The sequence below is a fragment of the Dendrobates tinctorius genome, unplaced genomic scaffold, assembly GCF_039654945.1.
Source record: "Dendrobates tinctorius isolate UK_male_01 unplaced genomic scaffold, ASM3965494v1 ptg000007l, whole genome shotgun sequence".
NCBI classification, from domain to species: Eukaryota; Metazoa; Chordata; class Amphibia; order Anura; family Dendrobatidae; genus Dendrobates; species Dendrobates tinctorius.
In genome coordinates, this window is record NW_027361675.1 from 59,758,005 (window position 1) to 59,785,009 (window position 27,005).

The 27,005-nt window shown below is 43.9% G+C and overlaps 1 protein-coding gene across 6 annotated transcripts in view; it reads left to right on the forward strand.

The window, feature by feature from the left end:
- The window catches only part of AUTS2 (activator of transcription and developmental regulator AUTS2), a 2,002,816-nt gene that overhangs the window by 1,852,823 nt on the left and 122,988 nt on the right, over positions 1 to 27,005 (forward strand). For all 6 annotated transcript variants that reach the window (XM_073575027.1, XM_073574999.1, XM_073574990.1 and 3 more), the window contains one exon: positions 24,127 to 24,175. In XM_073575027.1, the coding sequence (XP_073431128.1) occupies positions 24,127 to 24,175 (49 nt within the window). The remainder of the gene's footprint in view (positions 1 to 24,126; positions 24,176 to 27,005) is intronic.

Sequence of the window (27,005 nt, forward strand, 5' to 3'; positions counted from 1 at the left end):
AGAGGATTAGACACATGGCTCAGCAGGCAGTGTCACACAGGATAGGATTAGATACACAGCTCAGCAGTCAGTATCACACAGGATAGGATTAGATACACAGCTCAGTAGTCAGTATCACACAGGATAGGAATAGATACATGGCTCAGCAGACAGTATCTCACAGGATAGGATTGTCAGAGACACCGTACTGAACTTGCTCACTGAGCCAGTGCGCGTGCCCTGAGTAAAGCAAAAGCGTGCTCAAAGCTACCTGTGGAGCGGGCAGCAACCGAATAGATGTGTACTTCAGACCCGCAGGACCTGAAGCACGTGACTGCTAGAGGCGTGGCCTAAACTCCACAGAGCTAGGAGCTGCAAGACAATTCCTAGCTGAGTAACTGCGAGACAAAGTTACCAAGGGGCATAGACAGGGAGAATAGTCAGGACGTAGCCAATGAGTCATACACAGAGATAGCTGCAGGGTACAAGAGGGGCGAGCAGAGAGTAGTCAGATCACAGGCAATGAGTCATACACAGATAATAACGCAGTACAAAATCAACAGGCAAACTCACAACGGGAAACAGAATCGGGTCAGAACCATATAAACAAGCTATAGCCATATACAGGCACATGGGGGTCAGCACACTAGGCCAAAGGCAAAAGTATAACTGGCAGGGATTGAAGCTACCCAGAGGTTTATGAAGCTCTCCCAGAACCAGAAAGAGGCCACAATCATTAACCCCAAGTGTGCAGGTCAAAACCTGCACAGAGCTCCAGACATTAACCCCCGGAGTGCAGCTCAAAAACCTGCACTGGAATCATGACAGTACCCCCCTCTCAACGGGGGGCCTCTGGACCCCCAGGCTTCCCCGGGTACTTGGCATGGAACGCCTGAACCAGGCGATCTGCATGTACCGAACGAGCAGGGACCCATGAGCGCTCTTCTGGTCCATATCCCTTCCAGTGGACCAGGTACTGCAAAGAGCAGCGCACCCGCCGAGAGTCCACAATATGTCCGACCTCATACTCCAATTGACCCTCCACCAGCACTGGAGGAACAACAGTCTCAGAGTTCTCTTTGACAGATCCTGCTGGTTTCAACAGAGACTTATGGAACACATTAGATATTTTTAAGGAGGCGGGGAGACGCAACCTATATGCCACAGGGTTGACTATCTCCATAATCTCGTACGGACCAATGAACTTTGGTCCCAACTTAACTGATGGTAACTTTAAGTTGATGTTACGCGTGGAGAGCCAAACCTTCTCTCCCACCTGAAACATGTCTCCCGAGGCTCTCTTTTTGTCCGCAAAATATTTGTATCTCCCCTGGGCCCGAGAAATATTACGCCGGACTTCACCCCAGAGGTTTTTTAACCGCTGAACGGACCCCTCTGCTCCTGGACAACCGGAATCCACCCGAGAAAACTCCCCAAAATGCGGATTAAAGCCGTAGTTAATCAGGAATGGGAACATGTTGGTGGACTGACTCACCCGGTTGTTAAAAGCGAATTCAGCCAACGGTAACGCATCACACCAATCCTCCTGTCTGGCGGAGGCCAGATACCTGAGAATTTGTTCCAGGGATTGATTGGTGCGTTTGGTCTGACCATTGCTCTCCGGGTGATATGCCGACGAGAAGGAGAGTGAGATGCCCAATTTCATACAGAACGCCCTCCAAAATTTGGCCACAAACTGCACACCTCTGTCAGACACAACATTCAGGGGTACCCCATGCAATCGGACCACATGCTGCACAAACAACCTTGACAATGTTTCTGCTGAAGGTAATGCTGCCAAGGGAATGAAATGGGCCTGTTTAGAAAACCTGTCCACCACCACCCAGATCACGGTATTGCCCCTGGAAGGTGGAAGACCGGTAATAAAATCCATGGAAAGATGAGTCCATGGCCTATCAGGAACCGGTAGAGGTATGAGTTCCCCAGCCGGTCGGTTATGCGAGCTTTTGGAACGGGCACACATGCCACAAGCAGAAACAAATTCCTTGACATCGGACCTTAATGAAGGCCACCAAAAACCCCTGGTTACTGCCTCTCTAGTGGCCGTGATACCTGGATGAGCACTCAGCCTAGAATCATGAAACTCCTGCATAAGTCTAGACCGCAATGAATCTGGAACAAACAGTTTATCGCTTGGCCTGGTTGCCGGAGCTAGGGCCTGAGCCCTTAGGATTTCTTGTTCCAACTCAGTTGAGATCCCTGCCACTACCACCCCTGAGGGAGGAATGGAGGACGGCGGCTCAGGGGGAGACACTGGATCAAAACTTCTGGACAGGGCATCCGCTTTAACATTTTTGGATCCCGGTCGAAAAGTAATTGAGAACTGAAATCGTGAAAAAAAAAAGTGACCAACGGGCCTGTCTAGGAGTAAGCCTCTTAGCAGATTCAAGGTATGCCAAATTTTTGTGATCTGTGACAACCGTGATAGGGTGAGCCGCCCCTTCCAAAAAGTGCCTCCATTCCTCAAATGCCAGCTTGACCGCAAGAAGTTCTTTATTGCCTACATCATAGTTTTTCTCAGCTGAAGAGAACTTCTTGGAGAAGAAGGCACAGGGTTTGAGATTGGTAAGGGTGGCCGGACCCTGGGACAGCACAGCCCCCACCCCCACTTCAGAAGCATCCACCTCCACAATGAATGGTTTGGACGGGTCAGGTTGCACCAACACCGGGGCAGACATAAAACATTTCTTAATAGCTGAGAAGGATTCCTCAGCGAGTACAGACCAATTTTTTACATCAGCTCCCTTCTGGGTAAGATCCGTGAGTGGTTTAACCACTTGTGAGAAACCTTTAATGAATCTCCGGTAATAGTTTGCAAATCCTAAGAAGCGCTGGAGCCCCTTGAGATCTCGAGGCTGAACCCAGTCAGCAATCGCCAGCACCTTCTTAGGATCCATATGAAACCCCTCACAGGACACAATCAACCCCAAAAAAGACAGCTCCTGTACAAAAAACGAACATTTTTCCAATTTGGCGAACAATTGTTTCTCCCTGAGTCTCTGGAGAACTGTCTTTAGATGTTGCAAGTGAGATTGACTGTCCGGGGAATACACCAAAATATCATCCAAATAAATAATAACAAAACGACCTATCAGATCAGAAAACACAACATTGATGAAATTTTGGAAAATAGCGGGTGCATTAGTTAACCCAAACGGCATTTCCAGGTTCTCGAAGAGTCCTTCTGATGTGAGGAATGCTGTTTTCCACTCGTCCCCTTCCCGAACCCTTATCAGATTGTAGGCCCCCCGCAGATCCAACTTGGAGAACCATTGGGCCTCAGCTAACTGGTTACATAAGTCTGGGATGAGGGGAAGCGGGTAAGAGTTCCTAACCGTTATCTTGTTCAGTTCCCGAAAGTCGAGGCACGGCCGCAAACCACCATCTTTTTTCTTCACAAAGAAGAACCCTGCTGCCACAGGTGACACAGAAGGCCTGATATGCCCTTTGCGGAGACTCTCAGCTATGTACTCCTTCATGGCTTGGCGCTCCGGCCCAGACAAATTGAACAATCGAGCCTTAGGTAACTTGGCTCCGGGTACTAAATCAATAGCACAATCATAGGATCTATGTGGTGGCAGCGCCTCAGCCTCACTTTCGGAAAAAACGTCTTCGAAATCTTTCAGGTACTCCGGAATACCTTCCAGATCGACAGACGACACAGACACTGATTTAACAGCGTTAACAAGATGTCCCCGGTTACCACATTTACTATTGCATCCCCATTGAGTGATTTCCCCTGTAACCCAATCAATGGTAGGATTATGGCGTTGAAGCCAAGGCATCCCCAGTACCAGTCCTGCAGGCAAGTTATCTACCACCAGACAACTTAGTTTCTCCACATGAGTGGAACCCACTTTTAGAGAAAAAAGTTCAGACCTGCAACAGATACCGTCTTGGGTAAGAGGAGATGAGTCAATTGCCACAAGTTTAACAGGATCGTGAAGCCTGACTGTCCCTATCTTATAAAGAGTCATAACCTTGGTATCAATCAGGTTCACAGCCGAACCGCAGTCAATAAAAGCAGTAGTCTGAACAGGACCATAACCAAGTTCCAGTTCCACCTGCAGCACCATTTTTGCACATGAGGAAAATTGTACCGGAAGGTCTGGGTAGCCTCCTCAATTACTACCCAGACCTAGTCGTTTCCCGCCATCTTGGAGGATGACGGACAGGAGGGGCAGTCCTTCTTCCAATGTCCAGATTTCCCACAATAGAAGCACAACTGCTTTTCCCGGCGGCGTCTTCTTTCCTTTCCCTCACAGGTAACAGCGCTCACTTCCATAGCCATAGGAAGAGTCTGGGTCTCATCTCCACTGAAGAATAAGGGCGTTTTCCGTTGCATAATGCCTCTAGCCCGCAGCCTGCGATCCATGCGAACCGCTTGGACCATGGCATCCTCCAGGGAGTCAGGCGGAGGATGAAGTGCCAAAGCATCCTTCAGACGTTCACACAGGCCTCTGTGGAACAGCCCCCGCAGGGCGGCGTCACTCCAGGAAATCTCCGCTGCCCAACGTCTGAATTCAGTACAGAACCATTCGGCCGAGTGCTCCCCCTGACAGACACTCATTACTTTGTCCTCAGCCAACCGCACTCTATCAGGCTCATCTTAAATAAGCCCTAAGGCTTCAAAAAATGCATCCACAGACATTCTCTCAGGGGCAGAAGAGGAAAGCGAGAATGCCCAGGCTTGTGGGGACCCCCTAAGCAGGGACATCACCACCTCCACCCTCTGTTTCTCATCCCCAGAGGAGCGGGGTCTCAGAGAAAAAAATAGCTTACAGCCCTCCTTAAATGCCCTGAAATCATCCTTGTTACCAGAAAACATATCTGGTAATTTAACCGGGGATTCAGGTGGAACTAAAATGACATCTCTATTCCCCACCTGCTGGAAGCCAGCGGAAAGTACCCCCTGAACTGAGTCCTCAACCCGCCGTTGGGACTGGGCCAGAGCTTGGTGTTCCAAACTAAGCTTCTGCAGTGACTGAGTCAAGCTTTTCACCTGCTCAGACAAAGCACACATTGGGTCCATGCTGCAGCAGTGAGGAGAGAGAAAAAAAAAACTGTAGGCCAGTTATAATGTCAGAGACACCGCACTGAACTTGCTCACTGAGCCAGTGCGCGTGCCCTGAGTAAAGCGAAAGCGTGCTCAAAGCTACCTGTGGAGCGGGCAGCAACCGAATAGATGTGTACTTCAGACCCGCAGGACCTGAAGCACATGACTGCTAGAGGCGTGGCCTAAACTCCACAGAGCTAGGAGCTGCAAGACAATTCCTAGCTGAGTAACTGCGAGACAAAGTTACCAAGGGGCATAGACAGGGAGAATAGTCAGGACGTAGCCAATGAGTCATACACAGAGATAGCTGCAGGGTACAAGAGGGGCGAGCAGAGAGTAGTCAGATCACAGGCAATGAGTCATACACAGATAATAACGCAGTACAAAATCAACAGGCAAACTCACAACGGGAAACAGAACCGGGTCAGAACCATATAAACAAGCTATAGCAATATACAGGCACACGGGGGTCAGTACACTAGGCCAAAAGCAAAAGTATAACTGGCAGGGATTGAAGCTACCCAGAGGTTTATGAAGCTCTCCCAGAACCAGAAAGAGGCCACAATCATTAACCCCAAGTGTGCAGGTCAAAACCTGCACAGAGCTCCAGACATTAACCCCCGGTGTGCAGCTCAAAAACCTGCACTGGAATCATGACAAGGATTAGATACGCGGCTCAGCAGACAGTATCACACAGGATAGGATTAGATACACAGCTCAGCAGTCAGCATCACACAGAATAGGATTAGATACACGGTTCAGCAGTCAGTATCACACAGGATAGGATTAGATGCACGGTTTTTATGTGCAATATAATCATTATAATTTGTTATAACTAACATACAGTGGGGCAAAAAAGTATTTAGTCAGTCAGCAATAGTGCAAGTTCCACCACTTAAAAAGATGAGAGGCGTCTGTAATTTACATCATAGGTAGACCTCAACTATGGGAGACAAACTGAGAAAAAAAATCCAGAAAATCACATTGTCTGTTTTTTTTCCCTTTTATTTGCATATTATGGTGGAAAATAAGTATTTGGTCAGAAACAAAATTTCATCTCAATACTTTGTGATATATCCTTTGTTGGCAATGACAGAGGTCAAACATTTTCTGTAAGTCTTCACAAGGTTGCCACTCACTGTTGTTGGTATGTTGGCCCATTCCTCCATGCAGATCTCCTCTAGAGCAGTGATGTTTTTGGCTTTTCGCTTGGCAACACGGACTTTCAACTCCCTCCAAAGGTTTTCTATAGGGTTGAGATCTGGAGACTGGCTAGGCCACTCCAGGACCTTGAAATGCTTCTTACGAAGCCACTCCTTCGTTGCCCTGGCGGTGTGCTTTGGATCATTGTCATGTTGAAAGACCCAGCCACGTTTCATCATCAATGTCCTTGCTGATGGAAGGAGGTTTGCACTCAAAATCTCACGATACATGGCCCCATTCATTCTTCCATGTACCCGGATCAGTCGTCCTGGCCCCTTTGCAGAGAAACAGCCCCAAAGCATGATGTTTCCACCACCATGCTTTACAGTAGGTATGGTGTTTGATGGATGCAACTCAGTATTCTTTTTCCTCCAAACACGACAAGTTGTGTTTCTACCAAACAGTTCCAGTTTGGTTTCATCAGACCATAGGACATTCTCCCAAAACTCCTCTGGATCATCCAAATGCTCTCTAGCAAACTTCAGACGGGCCCGGACATGTACAGGCTTAAGCAGTGGGACACGTCTGGCACTGCAGGATCTGAGTCCATGGTGGCGTAGTGTGTTACTTATGGTAGGCCTTGTTACATTGGTCCCAGCTCTCTGCAGTTCATTCACTAGGTCCCCCCGCGTGGTTCTGGGATTTTTGCTCACCGTTCTTGTGATCATTCTGACCCCACGGGGTGGGATTTTGCGTGGAGCACCAGATCGAGGGAGATTATCAGTGGTCTTGTATGTCTTCCATTTTCTAATTATTGCTCCCACAGTTGATTTCTTCACTCCAAGCTGGTTGGCTATTGCAGATTCAGTCTTCCCAGCCTGGTGCAGGGCTACAATTTTGTTTCTGGTGACCTTTGACAGCTCTTTGGTCTTCACCATAGTGGAGTTTGGAGTCAGACTGTTTGAGGGTGTGCACAGGTGTCTTTTTATACTGATAACAAGTTTAAACAGGTGCCATTACTACAGGTAATGAGTGGAGGAAAGAGGAGACTCTTAAAGAAGAAGTTACAGGTCTGTGAGAGCCAGAAATCTTGATTGCTTGTTTCTGACCAAATACTTATTTTCCACCATAATATGCAAATAAAATGAAAAAAAAACAGACAATGTGATTTTCTGGATTTTTTTTTCTCAGTTTGTCTCCCATAGTTGAGGTCTACCTATGATGTAAATTACAGACGCCTCTCATCTTTTTAAGTGGTGGAACTTGCACTATTGCTGACTGACTAAATACTTTTTTGCCCCACTGTATATATATGCTTTGGTGTATATGGTGGCATGAGAAGAGAGAGAGAGGATTCAAAAAGATATAAATAAACTGGAGAAGTGGGCAGAAACTAACAGAATGGTTTTTAACAGGGAAAAATGTAAAGTACTACATCTGGGCAATAAAAATGAAAAAACCATATACAGAATGGGAGGAATAGGGCTAAGCAACAGCACATGTGAAAAAGACTTGGGTATACTAATAGATCACAGACTGAATATGAGTCAACAGTGTGATGCAGCAGCAAAAAAGGCAAATGCAATTCTAGGATGTATTAACAGAAGCATACAGTCCAGATCACGTGAAGTCATTATTTCCCTCTACTCCTCTTTGGTCAGACCTCATCTGGAATATTGTGTCCAGTTTTGGGCACCACATTTTAAAAAATACATCAACAAACTGGAGCAAGTTCAGAAAAGAGCGACCAGAATGGTGACCGGTCTGCAAACCCTGTCTTATGAGGAAAGGTTGCAGGATTTGGGAATGTTTAGTTTGCAAAAGAGAAGACTGAGAGGAGACTTAATAGCTGTCTACAAATATCTAAAGGGCTGTAACATTGTAGAAGGATCAACTTTATTCTCATTTGCACAAGGAAAGACTAAAAGCAATGGGATGAAACTGAATGGGAGAAGACACAGATTAGATATTAGAAAAAACTTTTTGACAGTTAGAGTGATCAATGAGTGGAACAAGCTGCCACGAGAAGTGGTGAGTTCTCCTTCAATGGAAGTCTTCAAACAGAGGCTGGACAGACATCTGACTGGGATGATTTAGCGAATCCTGCTTTGAGCAGGGGGTTGGACCAGATGGCCCAGGAGGTCCCTTCCAACTCTACGATTCTATGATTCTATGTATGGGCCTAATGCTGGACAAATACAACAAAAAATGTGCAAGAAATTATATATTTTCAACAACACGCACACTGTGTGTGGTAAACAGTTGTGCTTTTTGTTTAAAAAAATATATATATATATGGCTTGCCTATATCACAAGCCAGTAAGCACACTTTCTATGACACACAAGCCTTGGTTTCAGGATTTTAATTTAGTAGGACAGAGAGATATAATACTGCTCTTTTTGCTTGTAATGTGTGAATATTTTTTTTTTAAATGGTGCTTTTAAGGTACTGTTACTGCATTATATCACAAATCAACCAATTCCCAGTCACACTTAATGACTATACAGTTCCAGCATTACCCTATATCACTTTAATCTTTGGAATAGTATCACAGAATGAGACTACTACTCCCATATTCAATCAGCTTCAGCACTGCAGTAGTACTCCACGATCTGATTGAGGCTTTTCTATTCCTATGTCTAATAAGCTGTGTATTCTGACCTCTATCCGTATGCTGTAAAAGTCTAAAATGGCACTGCTTGGCTGACCCCTATCTTTTATAGTCCATTGGCTGTACTAGCCCATATGATATAAATATATTTTTTCAATACATTAACGCTATATGAGTATACAGCAATGAATGAAACATCACCAATCTTTTTTATTATGTTGTCATAGCTCGCAAATTGAATTGCAGAATGTTTAAAATTTGCAGGGACCTGCGAATTTTAAGAAACTTAACTAAAGGTTGATCCTCCGTTGATTAACATACTTACCTCTACTTCTTATTCCATCTTTCCTCCTATCTCCCTTGTAACAATTAGGACAAACCTGTTTGCACAAGAAAATATACAGTATCACCATAAAATAATTTGTGGTCACCATAAAAAGATGCTATCAATAGATGATAAGCTAATTCAATCACTGGACATGTTTACACTGAACAATAAGCAGCAATGCTTATCGAATATTACATTTTGTACTATTTTCTCCTAACATATACTTTGTAGATTAACACTGAGTAGGGGACAGATGAAAGGGAGCGTAACAAGAGGATAACAGTTTCTCTGCTATGGAGCAATATGTGACTTTTACTTATGGCAATTAGAGTTGTGACTAGTAATAAACACCTGAAGAACAGGTGATCAGTTTGCTCAAAGAGGCAATATAGTCTACCTGTCCAACAAGCAATAAAATAAACATGACACCAATGTATACCAATTACTGTCAGGTAGTACTGACAATGACTAAACCCTAACCATTTCCATCATGCATAAAGAATATACCCAAAATATAGGATATAATAGTCCTTTCCACGTTAATATTATCTTCTTGTACAGATGTACCATACAGTGTGACTAGGTTTCCTATAATCTATAATACAAAAATGTCACATTGTACGGAGTGTATAATGCAATGTGACTTTAAAGTGAAATGATAGCCCCGATTAATCAAGACCGGAGTTTTCTGTGGAGGAGTAAAGATGGGCGAACCCATGGGTGTTTGGATCCAGAGGGTTTGGCCGAAAATATTAAAAAGTTTGGTTCGGGTAAAAGAACGGTAATCGAACTCAAACCCGAACCATGCCCAAACATCAGGTATTTCCCATGCCGTCATCTGTTTAAAAGAGTACTACTCTCATCATCATAAGTATTCATCAGGCAGTCCTGTGCAATTACTGCAGCCCTCAGCATTATCTTGGCTGGTTATCAAAAATGGAGGGGTCCCCATGCTGTTTTTCTAAATTGTTTAAAAAAATAATTTTAAAAAAGATGTAGGGTTCCCCCCATTTTTTACAACTAGTCAAGCTAAAGCAGACAGTTGGAGGGCTGGTATTCTCAGACTGGTAAGGCATAAGCTGAACTTTTACAATGGTTCTCACAGTCCCCTGATCTGAACATCATTGAAAATCTGAAGCTAGACGTCAAAATAGTGCATGCAAGACGATCCAGGAATCTCACAGAACTGGAAAAATTTTCCAAAGAATGGAAGCAAAAAGCATTGACAAGCTCTGATACTTTCAAAAGGGGGTGCTACTAGGTACTAGCCATCCAGGGTGCCCAATCTTTTGCACAGGCCCATTTTCTTTTTTCAATTTTTAAAATGTAAAAGATGTAAAATGTAAAATGTAAAAGAAAACTGCAGTTATCCATGGCAGTTAATCAGGGCAGGAATCAGGTAACCCACACTTTGCTTTCCCTTTTAACCATGTGCTCTATTTCTAGCCTCCTGTGCTCCCTTGCCATCCACATTCACCACCCCATCCCCCCTTCATCACGACTCATACACATCAGCCCCTCTATACTTCCCTCTCCCATGTACAGCTCCCATGCACTCCTCACCTTCCTGAGAAACCTCAGCCCATCTTGCCCAAACACATCACAGAAAAAAGCTACTTACAATTCCAGCAACTATTTGCTCTTTATCTTCCTACTCCTACTGATTTCAGGGGACATCTCCCCCAACCCTAGTCCACCATCCCCCAACCTCAACCCCTACCCTACCTCATATCGAAACCATAATAATCTTATTAATATTACTTGCACTCCCTCATCTCTATCTTTTAATTGTGCCCTCTGGAATCCACTGTCTGTATGTAACAAGCTTCCTTTCCTGCACAACTACTTTCTGAACAACTCTCTTAATCTGTTGGCCCTCACTGAAACCTAGATTCAGGATTCTGACACTGTCTCTCCTAGTGCCATTTCCTATGGTGGCTTACAATTCTCTCATTCTCCGAGACCCACAAACAGACATGGTGGCGGAGTCGGCATACATCTGCCCCCACAATGCACTTTCCAGGTCATCCCCCCAGTTCCATCACTCTCATTCCCTTCTTTTGAGGTCCACACCATCAGGCTCTTCCGTCCCCTCTCCCTCAGAGTAGCGGTCATATACTGGCCCCCAGGCTCAGCCACCCACTTCCTTGACCACTTTTCAGCCTGGCTGCCGCACTTCATGTCCTCAGAACTACCAACTCTTATCCTCGGAGACTTCAACATCCCCATTAACAGTCCTACTTCCACATCTGCATCCCAGCCTCTATCACTAACCACCTCTCTAGGCCTCTCGCAGCTTTCAACCTCTGAGACACACAAGGACGGTAACACCCTTGATCTGGTCTATATCCGGCTCTGTTCTATCTCCCAACTAAATTCACCGCTTCCACTCTCTGACCACAACATTCTCTCCTTCACGCTCACAAATCCTCGCCCACCCCAGCTCACTCCTACCTACCACACAGTCAGAAATCTACAAGCCATTAACCCTCAGACACTTTCAGACTCCCGACACTCATTACTGTCCCCAATCTCCTCTTTTTCCTGTCCTGATCTGGCTGTTTGTCACTATAACGACACTCTTAGAAGCACCCTTGACCAAGTAGCTCCCCTCACCCTCAGAACCTCCAAGCACAGAGTAAAACAGCCCTGGCTCACATCGCAAACTCGACTTCTACAGCAATGCTCTAGGAGTGCTGAATGCCAGTGGAAAAAAACCCACACACCAGAAGACTTCATCCACTTCAAATTTATGTTAAGAACCTATAACGCTGTCCTTCACCTCGCCAAACAGACTTACTTCACCACCCTGATCTCCTCACTAGCCAACAACCCCAAGAAACTTTTTGAAACTTTTCACTCCCTCCTCAGGCCAAAAGCACAAGCCCCTATCATAGACATTTGTGCTGACAACCTGGCCTCCCACTTTACAGAAAAAATAGATAATATCCGTCAGGAAATCTGCTCCCAACCACCAAGTGCTGTGACTCCCATCCCTTCCTGCATCTCCCCTGGCTCACTTTCCACATTTGATCCCATCACAGAAGAAGAAGTCTCCAGACTCCTCTCTTCCTCTCGTCCGACCACATGCACTATTTACCCCAATCTCTCACATCTCCTCCAGTATCTCTCTCCAGTCGTCACAACTCACCTAACTGCAATCTATAATATCTCCCTCTCCTCTGGCATTTTCCCATCCTACTTCAAACATGCCATGGTTACTCCATTACTAAAGAAACCTGCTCTTGACCCATCCTGCACAAACAACTACAGACCAGTCTCCAATCTCCCCTTCATCTCTAAACTTTTGGAGCACCTAGTTTACTCCTGCCTTACCCATTACCTCTCCACTCACTCCCTCCTAGACCCTTCACAGTCCGGCTTCCACCCCCTATATTCGACTGAAACTGCACTCATCAAAGTGATCAATGACCTTCTGACAGCAAACCGTAACAGTGACCACTCTCTGCTTATTCTCCTTGACCTATCTGCAGCTTTTGACACTGTTGACCACCATCTTCTACTCTCTAGGCTCCAGTCACTAGGCATTAAAGACACTGCTCTCTCCTGGTTCTCTTCCTATCTTTCTGACAGCGCCTTCAGTGTTTTGTTCTCTGGCTCCATGTCATCTCCTCTTCCTCTCACTGTGGGGGTACCTCAGGGCTCAGTCCTTGGCCCCCTTCTCTTCTCTCTCTACACGGCCCCAATTGGACAGACCATCAGCAGATTTGGCTTTCAGTACCATCTTTATGCTGATGACACACAACTACAGTATATACGTCATTTCCCGACCTTACCCCCGCTGTACTAAAGAACGCCAGTGACTGTCTGTCCGCAGTCTCCAACATCATGTCCGCTCTCTATCTGAAACTCAACCTCTCCAAAACAGAACTTCTTCTGCTCCCGGCGTCTACTAACCTCCCTAAATCTGACATTTCCCTCTCCGTGGGTGGCACCACAATAACACCCCGGCAGCAGGCGCGCTGTCTGGGTATTGTGTTTGACACCAATCTCTCCTTCACATCCCATATACAATTTCTTGCCCGCTCTTGCCGCTTACACCTAAAGAGCATCTCTAGAATCCGTCTGTTTCTCACCATGGAAACAACAAAAACCCTCACTGTAGCATTGATCCACTCCCACCTGGATTACTGCAACGCTCTATTAATTGGCCTCCCCGTTACTCGACTATCCCCTCTCCTCCAGTCCATACTTAATACAGCGGCCAGGTTCGTCCATCTGGCTAATCGGTACTCAGACGCGTCAGCTCTTTGCCAGTCCTTACATTGGCTGCCCATTCATTATAGGATCCAATTCAAAGTACTTGTTCTCACCCACAAAGCTCTCCACAGTGCAGCATCCCCCTACATCTCCTCCCTCTTTTCTGTCTATCTGCCTGACTGCTGCGCTCTGCAAACGACTTTCGACTAACCTCTGCACTAATCCGTACCTCCCACTCCCGAATCCAAGACTTCTCCCACGCTGTGCCAATCCTCTGGAATGATATACCCCAAGAAATTAGGACTATTCACAATTTGCATAGTTTCAGGCGCACCCTCAAAACACATTTGTTCAGAGCGGCCTATCATGTTCAATAATCACAGTCATTCTATGTGTAAGTGTGCATGTGTAGCACATTCACTATCTCCATCCATCCCTCACTCCCTCAAGACGGCTTGACCATCATTGTAAATATACAATTGTAAATACACACCTGTACTTTGTATCTCCCTCACCTCATTGTAGATTGTAAGCTCTCACGAGCAGGGTCGTCTTATTTTGCTTTAATTATCGTATTGTTAATGTTGTTACTTATGACTTATGTTTGGAACTGTTAAACTGTAAAGCGCTGCGGAATATGTTGGTGCTATATAAATAAATATTATTATTATTCTACATATTTTGCCTAAAATACAAAGGAAATGTGTAACCTTTAACTTTAGGCCTTTGAGATCATTCAAGTTGAGCACATTGAGTAATTGTTCTTAGTGCAGGAAGATGAATTTAGTAAACCCTTGAATTTAATAATGCGAAGATCTCACTTTAGCAGCGATCTCCTTTCCCAATGTTTAATGAAGCTGCAAATAAGGGAATTTTTCCTTGCAAATATTTTTAAGGACATCAAAAATCCATTCTGGGATGTCCTGCATGCTCAACCATCGTCAGGTCATGTCCAACATCCCTATACGGTTAGGCCGGGATCACACATGAGAGGAATACGGCCGAGCCTCACATATTAATACCCGGCACTCGGATCGCAGCGTGCGGCCGCATAGTAATACATGGAGCCGCATACTCCACTCCTGAGTGCCGGCGGCAGTGCCGGGTATTAACATGCAAGACTCGATCATATTCCTCCCATGTGTGATCCCAGCCTAAAGGTCAGAACTCTGACATAGCTATTCCAAAACATAAATCATCTTTTTCAACCAGTCTTTGGTTCATTTACTTGTGTGTTTTGAGTCCATTGTTCCCTCAACGATAACAATGTGTGTAGTGTTTTTTCACCCCACAGTGTAGAGTTGGTGTGTAGTGTTTTTTTCACTCCATAGTGTGGTGTTAGTGTGCAGTGTTTTTTTCACTCCACAGTCTAGTGTTGGTTTGCAGTGTTTTTTTCACTCCGTAGTGTAGTGTGAGTGTGTAATGTTTTTTTCACTCCACAGTGTAGTGTTAGTGTGCAGTGTTTTTTCACTCCATAGTAGTGTGTGTGTAATGTTTTTTTCACTCCACAGTGTAGTGTTAGTGTGTAATGTTTTTTTCACTCCACAGTGTAGTCTTGGTGTGTAGTGTTTTTTTCACTCCATAGTGTAGTGTTAGTGTGTAATTTTTTTTCACTCTACAGTGTAGTGTTGGTGTAGTGTTTTTCTCACTCCACAGTGAAGTGTTGGTGTGCAGTGTTTTTCTCACTCCATAGTGTAGTGTTAGTGAGCAATGTTTTTCTCACTCCACAGTGTAGTATTGGTGTGCAATGTTTTTTTTTTCACTCCACAGTGTAGTGTTAGTGTGCAGTGTTTTTTTCACCCCACAGTGTAGTGTATTGGTGATACAAAGCTCCTGTTTTGTCTCATCTGCCCATATAACAGAGATTTTTGCAGTGTGTAGTCTTCAGTGAGTATTTTCCTGTTATCTTTGGAATCTTCCTCATTTCCTTTGGTATTGCCAATTGTACTTTTCCAGTGATCTTAATCTTAACAGATTGCACTCTCCTGGTCCTAATATTTCTTCACTTAGATACAATTTGTCTAATTGAGGACTGATGTAGTGCACCCAAGCCTTTAGTAGAGAAGTGCGGATCTGACAAAATTCAAATTCACCAAATTGCTTAGATTTTCCAGGGAAATTCGATTTGCAGCAAAATTATTCTCCGCGAATTGAATGACACTTATACTCTGGGATCTCTCCAGAATTCAGCGAGGATATTTCTGTACAAGTGAACGTACGGTCACAACGTTGCTATTTTTAACCCTTTCGATGGCCCTTAAATTCAGCAATATGGTAGCAAGACGGCTGCCGCCCTCCTGAATTCGCGCGGTAGCGCATTATGAAAAAACGCCATTTTGCCAAATGTGGATTTTTGTAATATTTAAGTAGAATTCAATTCCACTCACATATATTGGCTCATCTCCAGATAACAGACTGCATTTTGGTCTAAACATCATTGCAGAAATGTAGCTAAATGCTAAGAATTCCTGCACCAGTACATGTTATGTGGTTTTCGAAAAGTAGCCTCTTTGTGTCACATCCTAAATTCTTCGGAATTTTTCCTTGCCCTCTCTTCCAAGTACTACAACTCAGCTTTATTAACGTGAATTGGGCTGAGTTGCAGTTCTCGGCGCAACATCACTACTGTACCCACCTCTCAGCCCCAGAGACCCCCACCAATCGACAAGTCATAGGGAAGTCCAGCAATATGTCATCACTTGTCAAGACTGTAAAACCCGATTAAGGATTTCTACTGCTCCCCTTATAACATTGCGGTAGTGCCGAGCGTACAAAGAGTCTACCTCCTTTTAATGCTGTCTGAATGAATATATTACAAAAGCAGGCTCCATTGTAAGCTAATGTGGCAGGCAGTTCATTCTCCTAACAATTACTTTCATGCCAATGCCGCGCTCACATCAGTAATCTGCTGTATTACACGCTGGGTGCATTGCCTTTATTGAAATTCTTTCAAATACACTAGCTATTCTATACGGCTAATATATATACATACCGTATATATATATATAAAATAATATGTACATATTTACATGTATACACAGTATATATATATAAAGTAATATATGTAAATATATATAGTATGGAGATATTGCTACACCATGCATGGAGCTCCCATTTATAGCATATGTTTTCTTATATTTTATAGATAATAGATAGAATCCATATCCATGTATTAATGTCTTAAACCAATAGGTATATAAATGGTGGAAACATAGGAATGATTGGGTGGATCTGGACTCATTTATAATAAACAGTATCCTGCTTATTAGACCCCCTACATGGATTCTTCAGAACGTACTGATTTTCTGCAAATCGTCACCTAAGGAGAGACAGATCCCTCAAAAGAAAGGAAATGGTTAGAACATTCTAATGAGGACACGAGCCAGAACCATCGTAGTCCACAGGGCTGTGATGAATTTTAACACCGCCTTTACCGACGGGAATAAAATTGGTAAATTAAAATCCCCCCCCCCGGCTGCGAATCATTAGCCCCGCGCTTCGATCCCACAATCTTCTATCGACGATGAGACATTTCATTTGTTCTTTATGTGATTGCGTTTGCTTGGCTAGCTGGCTAAGTGACGGCGAAGCGTTCCCCGGGCGCCCTGGTAAGGAAAAGGGTTAAAGTGGCATTGTCATGCACACGTCGCCCCCCCCAACACATGCTTTCCCAGTCTTACAGGGCTTTGGATTATCACCAGAGTTTGTAGCTTCGAAGGAATTTGTGATGGAGAATTGAAATCCATCCCCTCCATTCATTTTCCAGGAGGTGAACATCAACCTGATCAGTGCGCAGCCATGGATGCAACATAGAGAAGAGCGGGTTCCTAAATGAGGGTCTCTTGCTGACGCAAATCAGCCCAGAACACTGCATGGTGACCCTATGAACGCGGGGGTGGGATGTCTACTAGGGGCACAACTAATATATCAACCCTATGGACATGGATGTGGGATGTCTACTAGGGGCACAACTAAGGTATCAACCCTATGGGCATGGATGTGGGATGTATTAACCCTATGGACATGGATGTGGGATGTCTACTAGGGGCACAACTAAGGTATCAACCCTATGGGCATGGATGTGGGATGTATTAACCCTATGGACATGGATGTGGGATGTCTACTAGGGTACTAGGGGCACAACTAAGGTATCAACCCTATGGGCATGGATGTGGGATGTATTAACCCTATGGACATGGATGTGGGATGTCTACTAGGGGCACAACTAAGGTATCAACCCTATGGGCATGGATGTGGGATGTATTAACCCTATGGACATGGATGTGGGATGTCTACTAGGGTACTAGGGGCACAACTAAGGTATCAACCCTATGGGCATGGATGTGGGATGTATTAACCCTATGGACATGGATGTGGGATGTATTAACCCTATGGACATGGATGTGGGATGTCTACTAGGGGCACAACTAAGGTATTAACCCTATGGGCATTGATGTGGGATGTTTTAACCCTATGGACATGGATGTGGGATGTCTACTAGGGGCACAACTAAGGTATCAACCCTATGGGCATGGATGTGGGATATATTAACCCTATGGACATGGATGTGGGATGTATTAACCCTATGGGCATGGATGTGGGATGTCTACTGGGGCACAACTAAGGTATTAACCCTATTGGCAAGGATGTGGGATGTTTTAACCTTATGGACATGGAATGTATTAACCCTATGGACATGGATGTAGGATATATTAACCCATGGACATGGATGTGGGATGTCTCCTAGGGGAACAACTAAGGTATTAACCCTATGGGCATGGATGTGGGATGTATTAACCCTATGGACATGGAATGTATTAACCCTATGGACATGGATGTGGGATGTCTACTAGGGGCACAACTAAGGTATTAACCCTATGGGCATGGCTGTGGGATGTTTTAACCTTATGGACCTGGGTGTGGGACGTCTACTGGGGCAAAACTAATATATTAACCCTATGGACATGGTTGTGGGAGCCTTCTAGGGGCACAACTAATATATTAACCCTATGGAAATGGCTGTGGGATTCTGCAGCAGCACAGGCTGATCACACAGCAGGGAGAGGAGATGGAAGGCAGCCTAGAGAAGGTGGCTCAGTGCTTGTCAGGTTGATGGAGGCAGTGTGAGGAGGGGCAGGCCCAGCCTGTGGGATGTCCCCAGCTCTGGAATGCAGGCTGTGAATAAGCACTTGTATTCAGCCTGGAAGTGCAGAGAGACACACACAGAGAAAGAGCCCAGTGTGAGTGCTGCTGCTGAGCAGAGCCCACTCCGGACAGGACTACCAGAGGAGGAGGAGGACTGCTGCCCACCGGAGGATTGCACCTAGGACAGGGAGTCTCTCTCTATAGCACCAGCTGCACTGTGATGGGATCTGTGCCCTGGAAGGATCTATCCCGATGGAAGTCACTTAGAGCCGTGGCCCTGGCGGAGCTGCTCTCCCTCACAGGGGGTGTCCCGGGATTGTGAGGAGCTGCAGGGTGAGGAGTCGGAGGAGGAGCAGCAGGCAGGGAAGGAGGGAGGGCGCTGCTGCTGCTGTCTGTCTGCTGAAGGGGGCTCAGGAGCTGGCGGGCACATGGCTGCTTCCTTTGTCCTGCTGCTGCTGCAGCTGCTGTGATTCTCCTCAGTGTGTAGCACTAACCCTACAGCACCCCGGATCTGGAGCTCACCACCGCCGCCACTTTCTCTCCGTCCATCCATGGGCACAGCTGTTCTGTGACCCGGCGCCCGCCTCCTGCCCTGGATGTCTGGATATATCTTCAATGGCTGCGAGGGATCCTGCTCCCGTGGATTATTATTGCCGGGGTGAAATAGAGCATTGTTTCTGTGGAGAGCGAGTGTGAAGTCCGGTCTGGAGCCGAGTGTGTGGATGCCATCCCTCTCCAGGTAGCGTATCGCCCAGCCGGTGCCACACACTGTGTGCAGCCTGTCATTGGCGTGCTATTGTTTACCTCAGGATGGGGGGTGGGGGCGCCACTGGGCCAGGGGTAACTAGTCCATGATCCTGGGGCTGGTGGCACCGCCTTGGCATGGCACCACTGGGCTTACAGGACAGCGGGGGCAACTAGTCCATGATCCTGGGGCTGGTGGCACCGCCTTGGCATGGCACCACTGGGCTTACAGGACAGCGGGGGCAACTAGTCCATGATCCTGGGGCTGGTGGCACCGCCTTGGCATGGCACCACTGGGCCAGGGGCAACTAGTCCATGATCCTGGGGCTGGTGGCACCGCCTTGGCATGGCACCACTGGGCTTACAGGACAGCGGGGGCAACTAGTCCATGATCCTGGGGCTGGTGGCACCGCCTTGGCATGGCACCACTGGGCCAGGGGCAACTAGTCCATTATCCTGGGACTGGTGGCACCGCCTTGGCATGGCACCACTGGGCCAGGGGTAACTAGTCCATGATCCTGGGGCTGGTGGCACCGCCTTGGCATGGCACCACTGGGCCAGGGGCAACTAGTCCATGATCCTGGGACTGATGGCACCACTGGGCTTACAGGAAAGCTGAGGCAACTATTCCATTATCCTGGGGCTGGTGGCACCGCCTTGGCATGGCACCACTGGGCCAGGGGCAACTAGTCCATGATCCTGGGACTGATGGCACCACTGGGCTTACAGGAAAGCTGAGGCAACTATTCCATTATCCTGGGACTGGTGGCACCACCGGTCTTACAGGGTGACAGGGGCAACTAGTGACTGGATTGTGAGAGTAAGTGACAGTCCATTACCCTGGGAGCTGGCCAGGGAAGAAAGGATGGAGTCAGCCCATTTGTGTATCTGAGGGGGGCTGCAAACTGGAGAGAAATGACCCTCACCATGGAAGAATAGTGCCAGCACCAGCTCCAGATGTGGCTTCTTGGCCAAGTGGTTACAATGTGGATTGTCTTGTTTTATTCCTATTTATTTAGGTCATTTTTACTTCTGTATGTCATTTCTGTCTTTCCTTGCCACGTCCTTTTGTGTATTTTCATTGTAGCCCACTTCCCGGAAAACGACGTGTTGGAAAGATTGCTTTGATCTGGGTCCCAACTAGGCAGGGAAGGCAGAATGTAGCTAAGGAGCCAGGCAGCTGCCCCTGTATCCCTGCCTGCCCTCTGCCAGCTATTTATACCCAGGACAAGCCCTCTCCTTGCCCTGACAATGCCATGGGAGACACTGTGAAATTCTACATATATATCTATGTACATAGAGGAGCCCGACTCTGTGGGTGCTGTTGGTATGCTTTATCCTAAGACTGCCAGTAGATTGTACACCATTGCCTAACAAAGAAAATTAATAGCTGTAATTTGACGACATCATAAAGATTGACATTGCACTGGACTTCCAAGCTATGAAGATCCGTGTGCGTAATGCCATGTGCATTCATGTAAAATACATTTTTATATATATATAATGAAAGGTCAGTGTTTGATATTACGTATCTGCCAGCTATCAGGACATGGAACGATGTGGTGATATACGAGTATTATACGAGTAACAAGCCGTCTCCGCGTTGATGTGTTTATGTGAGTTATAAAGGATAGTGCAGAAAGCGTTTTCCATTCATTATTTGTCACAGTTAAAATGATCGCCTTTTTTTTTTTCCACCGAAAACTCCTTATTACGGCCGTGATGAAAAGTTCTGGAGGAACAATAGTGAATAAAATGAGGTTACCCTATTCCCTGATTGTGTTAGAAAGTCTCATTTTGGCTGTAAGAATTTGAGATCGTCAATGTAGTCATTAATATCATCTGACAGCAGAAGAATAGTCACAATCAGCTCAACCACCGTGATTTGCATGGGCTGGAAACTGAGAGACGAGAGCTCAACGTCGCTCAAAATGAAAATATCCAAGAATGTTGTTTTTTTTTTATTTTTGTTGGTTATTTTTTTTTAAAAATTAGTTGTGACGCAGCAAAATGAAAATTTGTTTTAACGGCAAAAGGTTATTGTCGTTTGTGGATATAGAATGGACAGTTTTGTGTAACTGATCAGGAGAGAAATGGTTTGAGCCGACGTTGAGCGATTCTTCTAAACATTTAGAATTAATATATGATGTAATATGTCAATTCTTCTAAACATTTAGAATTAATATATGATGTAATATGTCAATTCTTCTAAACATTTAGAATTAATATATGATGTAATATGTCAACATTCAATACTTAATTAATAGTAATGTAAGGTGATCCTTTTTTTCTCTATAAATTCTGTAAGTGGAGCTTGTAGCATATAAATATCGATAAATAACATACAGAAAAATGAATGGCATTGGCATTGCACAGCTCATTAAGGACATGGGCTCAGTTACAGTCACTTTGGGTTATGGGTTTTTCTTTTTGTCAAGAAAAATGTAAATGGTCGGCTCTGTTTCAAGTTTAATTTGTATTTAATAATAACTAGGATAAATAAATAAACTCAGTCATGTAAAAGAAGGGTTTTACGGCTGAGTTATACACTTTTCCGATATGACTTTTTAAAAAAAATCCTGGGGTCTAAATTACAAGATTGTAAGGAAAAATATATGTTTTGAAATGTACTGAGTATTTCTGTTGTTTATTATAAACTATCTATCTATCTATCTATCTATCTATCTATCTATCTATCTATCTATCCCATATCTATCATATATCTATCTATCTATCTATCTATCTATCTATCTATCTATCTATCCCATATCTATCATATATCTATCTCATATCTATCTATCTATCTGTCCCATAACTATCTGTCTATTATCTATCTAGCTCTACATATATCTTGACTTCTATCATTCTATTTTTTTTTATTATTTTGTATTATTTATACGAGCCAGATTATCCTAGGCATCCCAGCTATGCAGTATGTATCTTGTGTATTTCCATGATGCTGTTACTTATCATAAAATAACAGCATTATGTATCCAGTCTTGCTATTATGAATACGTACTTTGTATTAATGTGAATATGACTTTTTTTCTTTATTTTTTGTTAGCAAACAACATAAAACCGTGCTAATCTTGGCAAGAAATCTATGTACACAAATTGACCAACTCAAATATTTGCCTGGTCCTTTGGAAGCTATTTATTAAATCAGTTTGAAAATTCTGTATGGCTACACAGTGATGGTTATTTGTATAGGGATCTTTATAGGTGATACAGAGCCGATTGATTGTGGATATGAAAAAAAATGTTATTCCTAATATTCTGGTTACAATATATCTGCTGCATTTTAGGCTCCATGAACATCATTAATAGGATTTCTTGCAGTATCCATATGTAAGAATCTTTCCACTCTTTGCTCTTCCTTTTTGTCCTGGGTCATCTTGGCCCGCTGTACTATACACATGGTTTTCAGCACCTTGTTGGCAGCCTCAGGCTGCACTGTTTGTGGTCAGGTCATTGACCTTCGACCTTCAGGAGTTCAGAGCAAGTCAATACCGCTGAAGATGTCAGCCATCATGTGCAGTTGTGAAAGGATTTTTTTTCCAATATATTTCATCATCTAAAGATCTATATTTTTTTTCCAGCCTCTGGAGGTTCGCTTCATTGATACACATAAATTAGCAATTATCAAACCCGCAAACACAAGGAACATTGTATATAGATATAGTCCCAATAAATAGTCCGTAAACAAATGTGTAAATTATTATTATTATTATTTATATAGCACCATTAATTCCATGGTGCTGTACATGAGAAGGGGTTACATACAAATGACAGATATCACTTACAGTAAACAAACTAACAATCACAGACTGATACAGAGGGGAGAGAGGACCCTGCCCTTTCGGGCTTACATGCTACAGGATGGTGGGGAAGGAGACCGTAGGTTGGGGGGTTGCAGCAGTTCCGGTGTTGGTTGAGGTGATATCACCGGTAGTGGTCAATGTTTTGTCTAGTGTGTTATCAATAGCTCACTATTTTACTTTCCCCAAAAAGTTATTTTTTTCTAAAAAACATTTGTTATTTTAAGATACAGAACTGCCAAATGAATTCTATAGATGACATAATATGCAGACATTTTAAGCATCTCTCTCTCTCCTATATATATATATATATATATATAAAATCTCCTTTAACATATTGAAAATATATCTATATATACTATATACAGTGTGTGTGTATGTAAATATATATATATATATAAACTTATCAGTATTCACATGTCATGTATCCTTTGCAATATCTTGTCTCATGCTTCTGGAAATGGGTATAGACAGTTTGCTAGTATAAGTGTATTTATAAAATCAGACTTACGCTCAACGGTAACTGGCAAACTGGCATAACCACTGTAGGTTAAGAAATATCCCAGTGTCTCAAGACTGTGCTGAGCCTAGAGAGAGTGATTAGAAATAATGTGTCTATGAAACCACAACACCACTGCACTACTTGAGCTGTATCACTTTTGGTAACACAGCACATCAAGAAAGTGCATGAGGCTGGAAACAACATCATTTGGCTTATGTGAAAAAAAAAATGCTCTATGAAATATGTAGCTAAAGAGCACCATCTAGTGGAAACTTGCTTGCTATTGCAACGTCATATTTTTCATGCCCCTACATTGTTCCACCAAATCTAAGTACGGTACATCTTCGTGCCAGATTTTATATATATTTATATACATATCTATATGTGTGTACATATATGTACGTGTGTGTGTGTGTGTGTGTATATACATATATATATATATATATACGGTATATATATGTGGATGATATTAATTTCAATAATCTGCGCACTGTTGACTGCTGATAATATTATAAAAGCTGTATTATGTCAGAGACTAATTCTATTTTATATTTCAGGTTTCAGATGCCAGTTCTGAAAAATTCTTCAGTGCCGTCCCAAATAATGGTAAGTCTATTTTTGTAATCATTATGCATATTCCTTAGCTTCAGTTACTTTTAAAATATGTCTGAGCTGGAATAAATAATAATTGCCAAGATGACGTATTCCTATTGTGTAGGGTGTTAGTGAGGAAACCATAAAACATGTTATACAAGGAGTCGTTTTTATTAAAACCCCAGATTATGGTGGAAGTGTTGCACTTCGGGGGCACCTCATGTAATGTGTTCCCACTAATCTGATGTTATTGTTAATAATGGAGTTGGGTTCCAAACCTTTGTATTGGAATTTGGGAGGATAATCAATCCCAAGAGTGTAATTTTTCCTTACAGAATTGGCTGCATACTAGTAAGCGGCAAATCATGGCATAGTGAAAAAACTCTCCGAAGAATGCGATAGTGAAAATATCTAGGCGGGCATCTGCCTTTATGTATCTACATGTCAGATCACACAAACTAAAAATGTTTTTTTTACATTTTTTATAGCTTATCATTTTGTAAAAGAATGAAATGTAGATGTTTATGGATTTCGATGTTAGTTCCACCATAGATGTCATTGTAATCATGGGGCAGTTTAGCGTTTCCCAGGCTATTCTCTGGGAACTGATCTCCCATGTAAAGAATATCAGGGTCATTTACTTTAATAATTGCAGAATGTAATATCGTTGATTTCAGGACAGTATGTACAATTACAGCTCTGATTCATTACTAAATGTAGACTTGTGAGCACCGGGCCGGTAGAAAAGGAGGTGGCCCAGTCAATCAAAATTCCTACCTGGTAGTTTGTTTCTGGGGTGAAGAGCCCACTTCACCAAGAATGAGGCATGATTGATGAAGACGATCCCTTGTTCCTTTGCCCTCTGTTCTGCTTTCTTCTTTCGACCACATTTCCCATATTTCTCCTTGTGTTTACTTACAGGGTCTGATTTGTGGCATCTATTTGGTTTTGAATAAGCATCCTTGACAGCGAGACTTTCTTGTGAGGCTCTCTTCTGTCATGATTTAGTTCCCTTGAAAGGATTAAAGCCTCTTTGTGTATTCTAAAATCAACATCAGCTCTTGGAGGCTTTGCTTGGGAATCCATACACAAACAGGCTTTTTAGTGGATGGTAGATTATTCTTTTGGCCTCTATTTCCATCAAAATGGACCCATTCTTCTCTCGGCTGGAGTCCTCCCTTCTTGCCATATGCTAATTCATGCTGGTGCTCTGAATCAAGCTAGGGCTCAATACATAACCCAGGTGCTGAGAAAACTAGGCTGACTGGTATTTTTTTTTTTTCAGGGTTAGAGTAAAAAGGCTTAAGGGGAGGCTCTTTGTTGTTTTTTTGGGGGGGATTAGTTCTCTAAACATCAAGTATAACACAACTTGAAAGATCTTCTGTTCTTGGCTAATGTCAATAAGAGCAAAACAGGTGCGAGACCTCTGCTGTGTATGTGTGCGAGTCTAGTACCGCCTTAGCCGCTGTATGTTTAGCAGTTGGGTGGATAGGTGGCTGACAGGGCTGTCAAGAAGCTGTCACTTTGACGAACATCATGTTTCAATTCTTAAACAAAACAGGTTCGCCTGTGTTTAAAAGTCAGGGCTCCTTTACGCATTATGTAGTTTTACTTGCCAAGAGCAAAGAAGCGCTGAAAGGAAGGTCAATTTTCTCCTCTCTGAACCATATCTGTATTCTTAAAAGCCCCAATTCACACAGCAGTCTTGATTGTACAAGGTTTGTAAATGGGATTTAGACATCGATATCCAATTAGAACAATACATTATGTATGATTAATGAGATTTCCTAGATTAGCAGTTTAACTCTCTTTAATCCCAGCGAATCCGTAGGCTAGATAATTGCTGTGTCAGCATTTCTCAACTTCTCCTCCTTGGGTAGAACAATCCATATGGTGTAAACATCCAAGGTGGCAATGCCTTAAATACTAGGAGCAATAAAAGAGTCATTGCATGTAATTAATTGGTGATTAGATTTTGATAATTGGTTACATGATTATTGTGTGGTGCTTAGGCCTGTTTCACACTTACGTTTTTCCTGTGCGTTGGCAGCCGCTAAAATGGCGGATAACGGATCCGTGGGCGATGAAACACCAACGGGAGCCACCGGACCGTTGGTGCGCCAGGATCTGCCGATTTCGGAATTTTAAAGGAACTGCGGCTGAAATGAAAAAATGACTACCGGCGATGTAGCGGTCAGAGGAGGCGAGATCTCGGGTGATGTCGCGGTGAGTGGAGGCGAGATCTCGGGCGATGTCGCGGTGAGTGGAGGCGAGATCTCGGGCGATGAGGCGAGATCTCGGGCGATGAGGCAGTGAGTAGAGGAGAGAGAGAGAGATTTTTTATCCAGCAGCCAGATTGGATTTAGGGTTAAACATGTAGCAAAAGAGGAAAATACGGATCCGGACAACAAAAAAGTTGCATTGTCCGTTCGGTGATCTCAGCGGACGCCAAAATTTTGGCGGATCCGCAGAAATACGGATGCAACGGACACGATCCTCAGTCAAAATCCGCCGATAATGAAAGTCAATGGGGAAAAAATCGGATCCGCCAAGATAAATGGCGGATCCAGTTTTTTTTGCAAATCGGCGGATTTTGACTGATGGTGACAAACGGATGTGTGAAACAGGCCTTACTTGGCTCAATTGACGAATGTGAATTGAAACATTGATGTATGGATTGGTAGATTTTAGAATTTAGCTGTAGATGTTTTCTTTTTTTTGTTTGATTGTTAAAAACTAATATTTGGTTAGTGATTAATAAAATATAACGTGTATGGCTGACATAACTTGTACATTGGTGTCTAGGGTGCAAAGCTTGGACAGAATTCTGCATCTTTGCTGT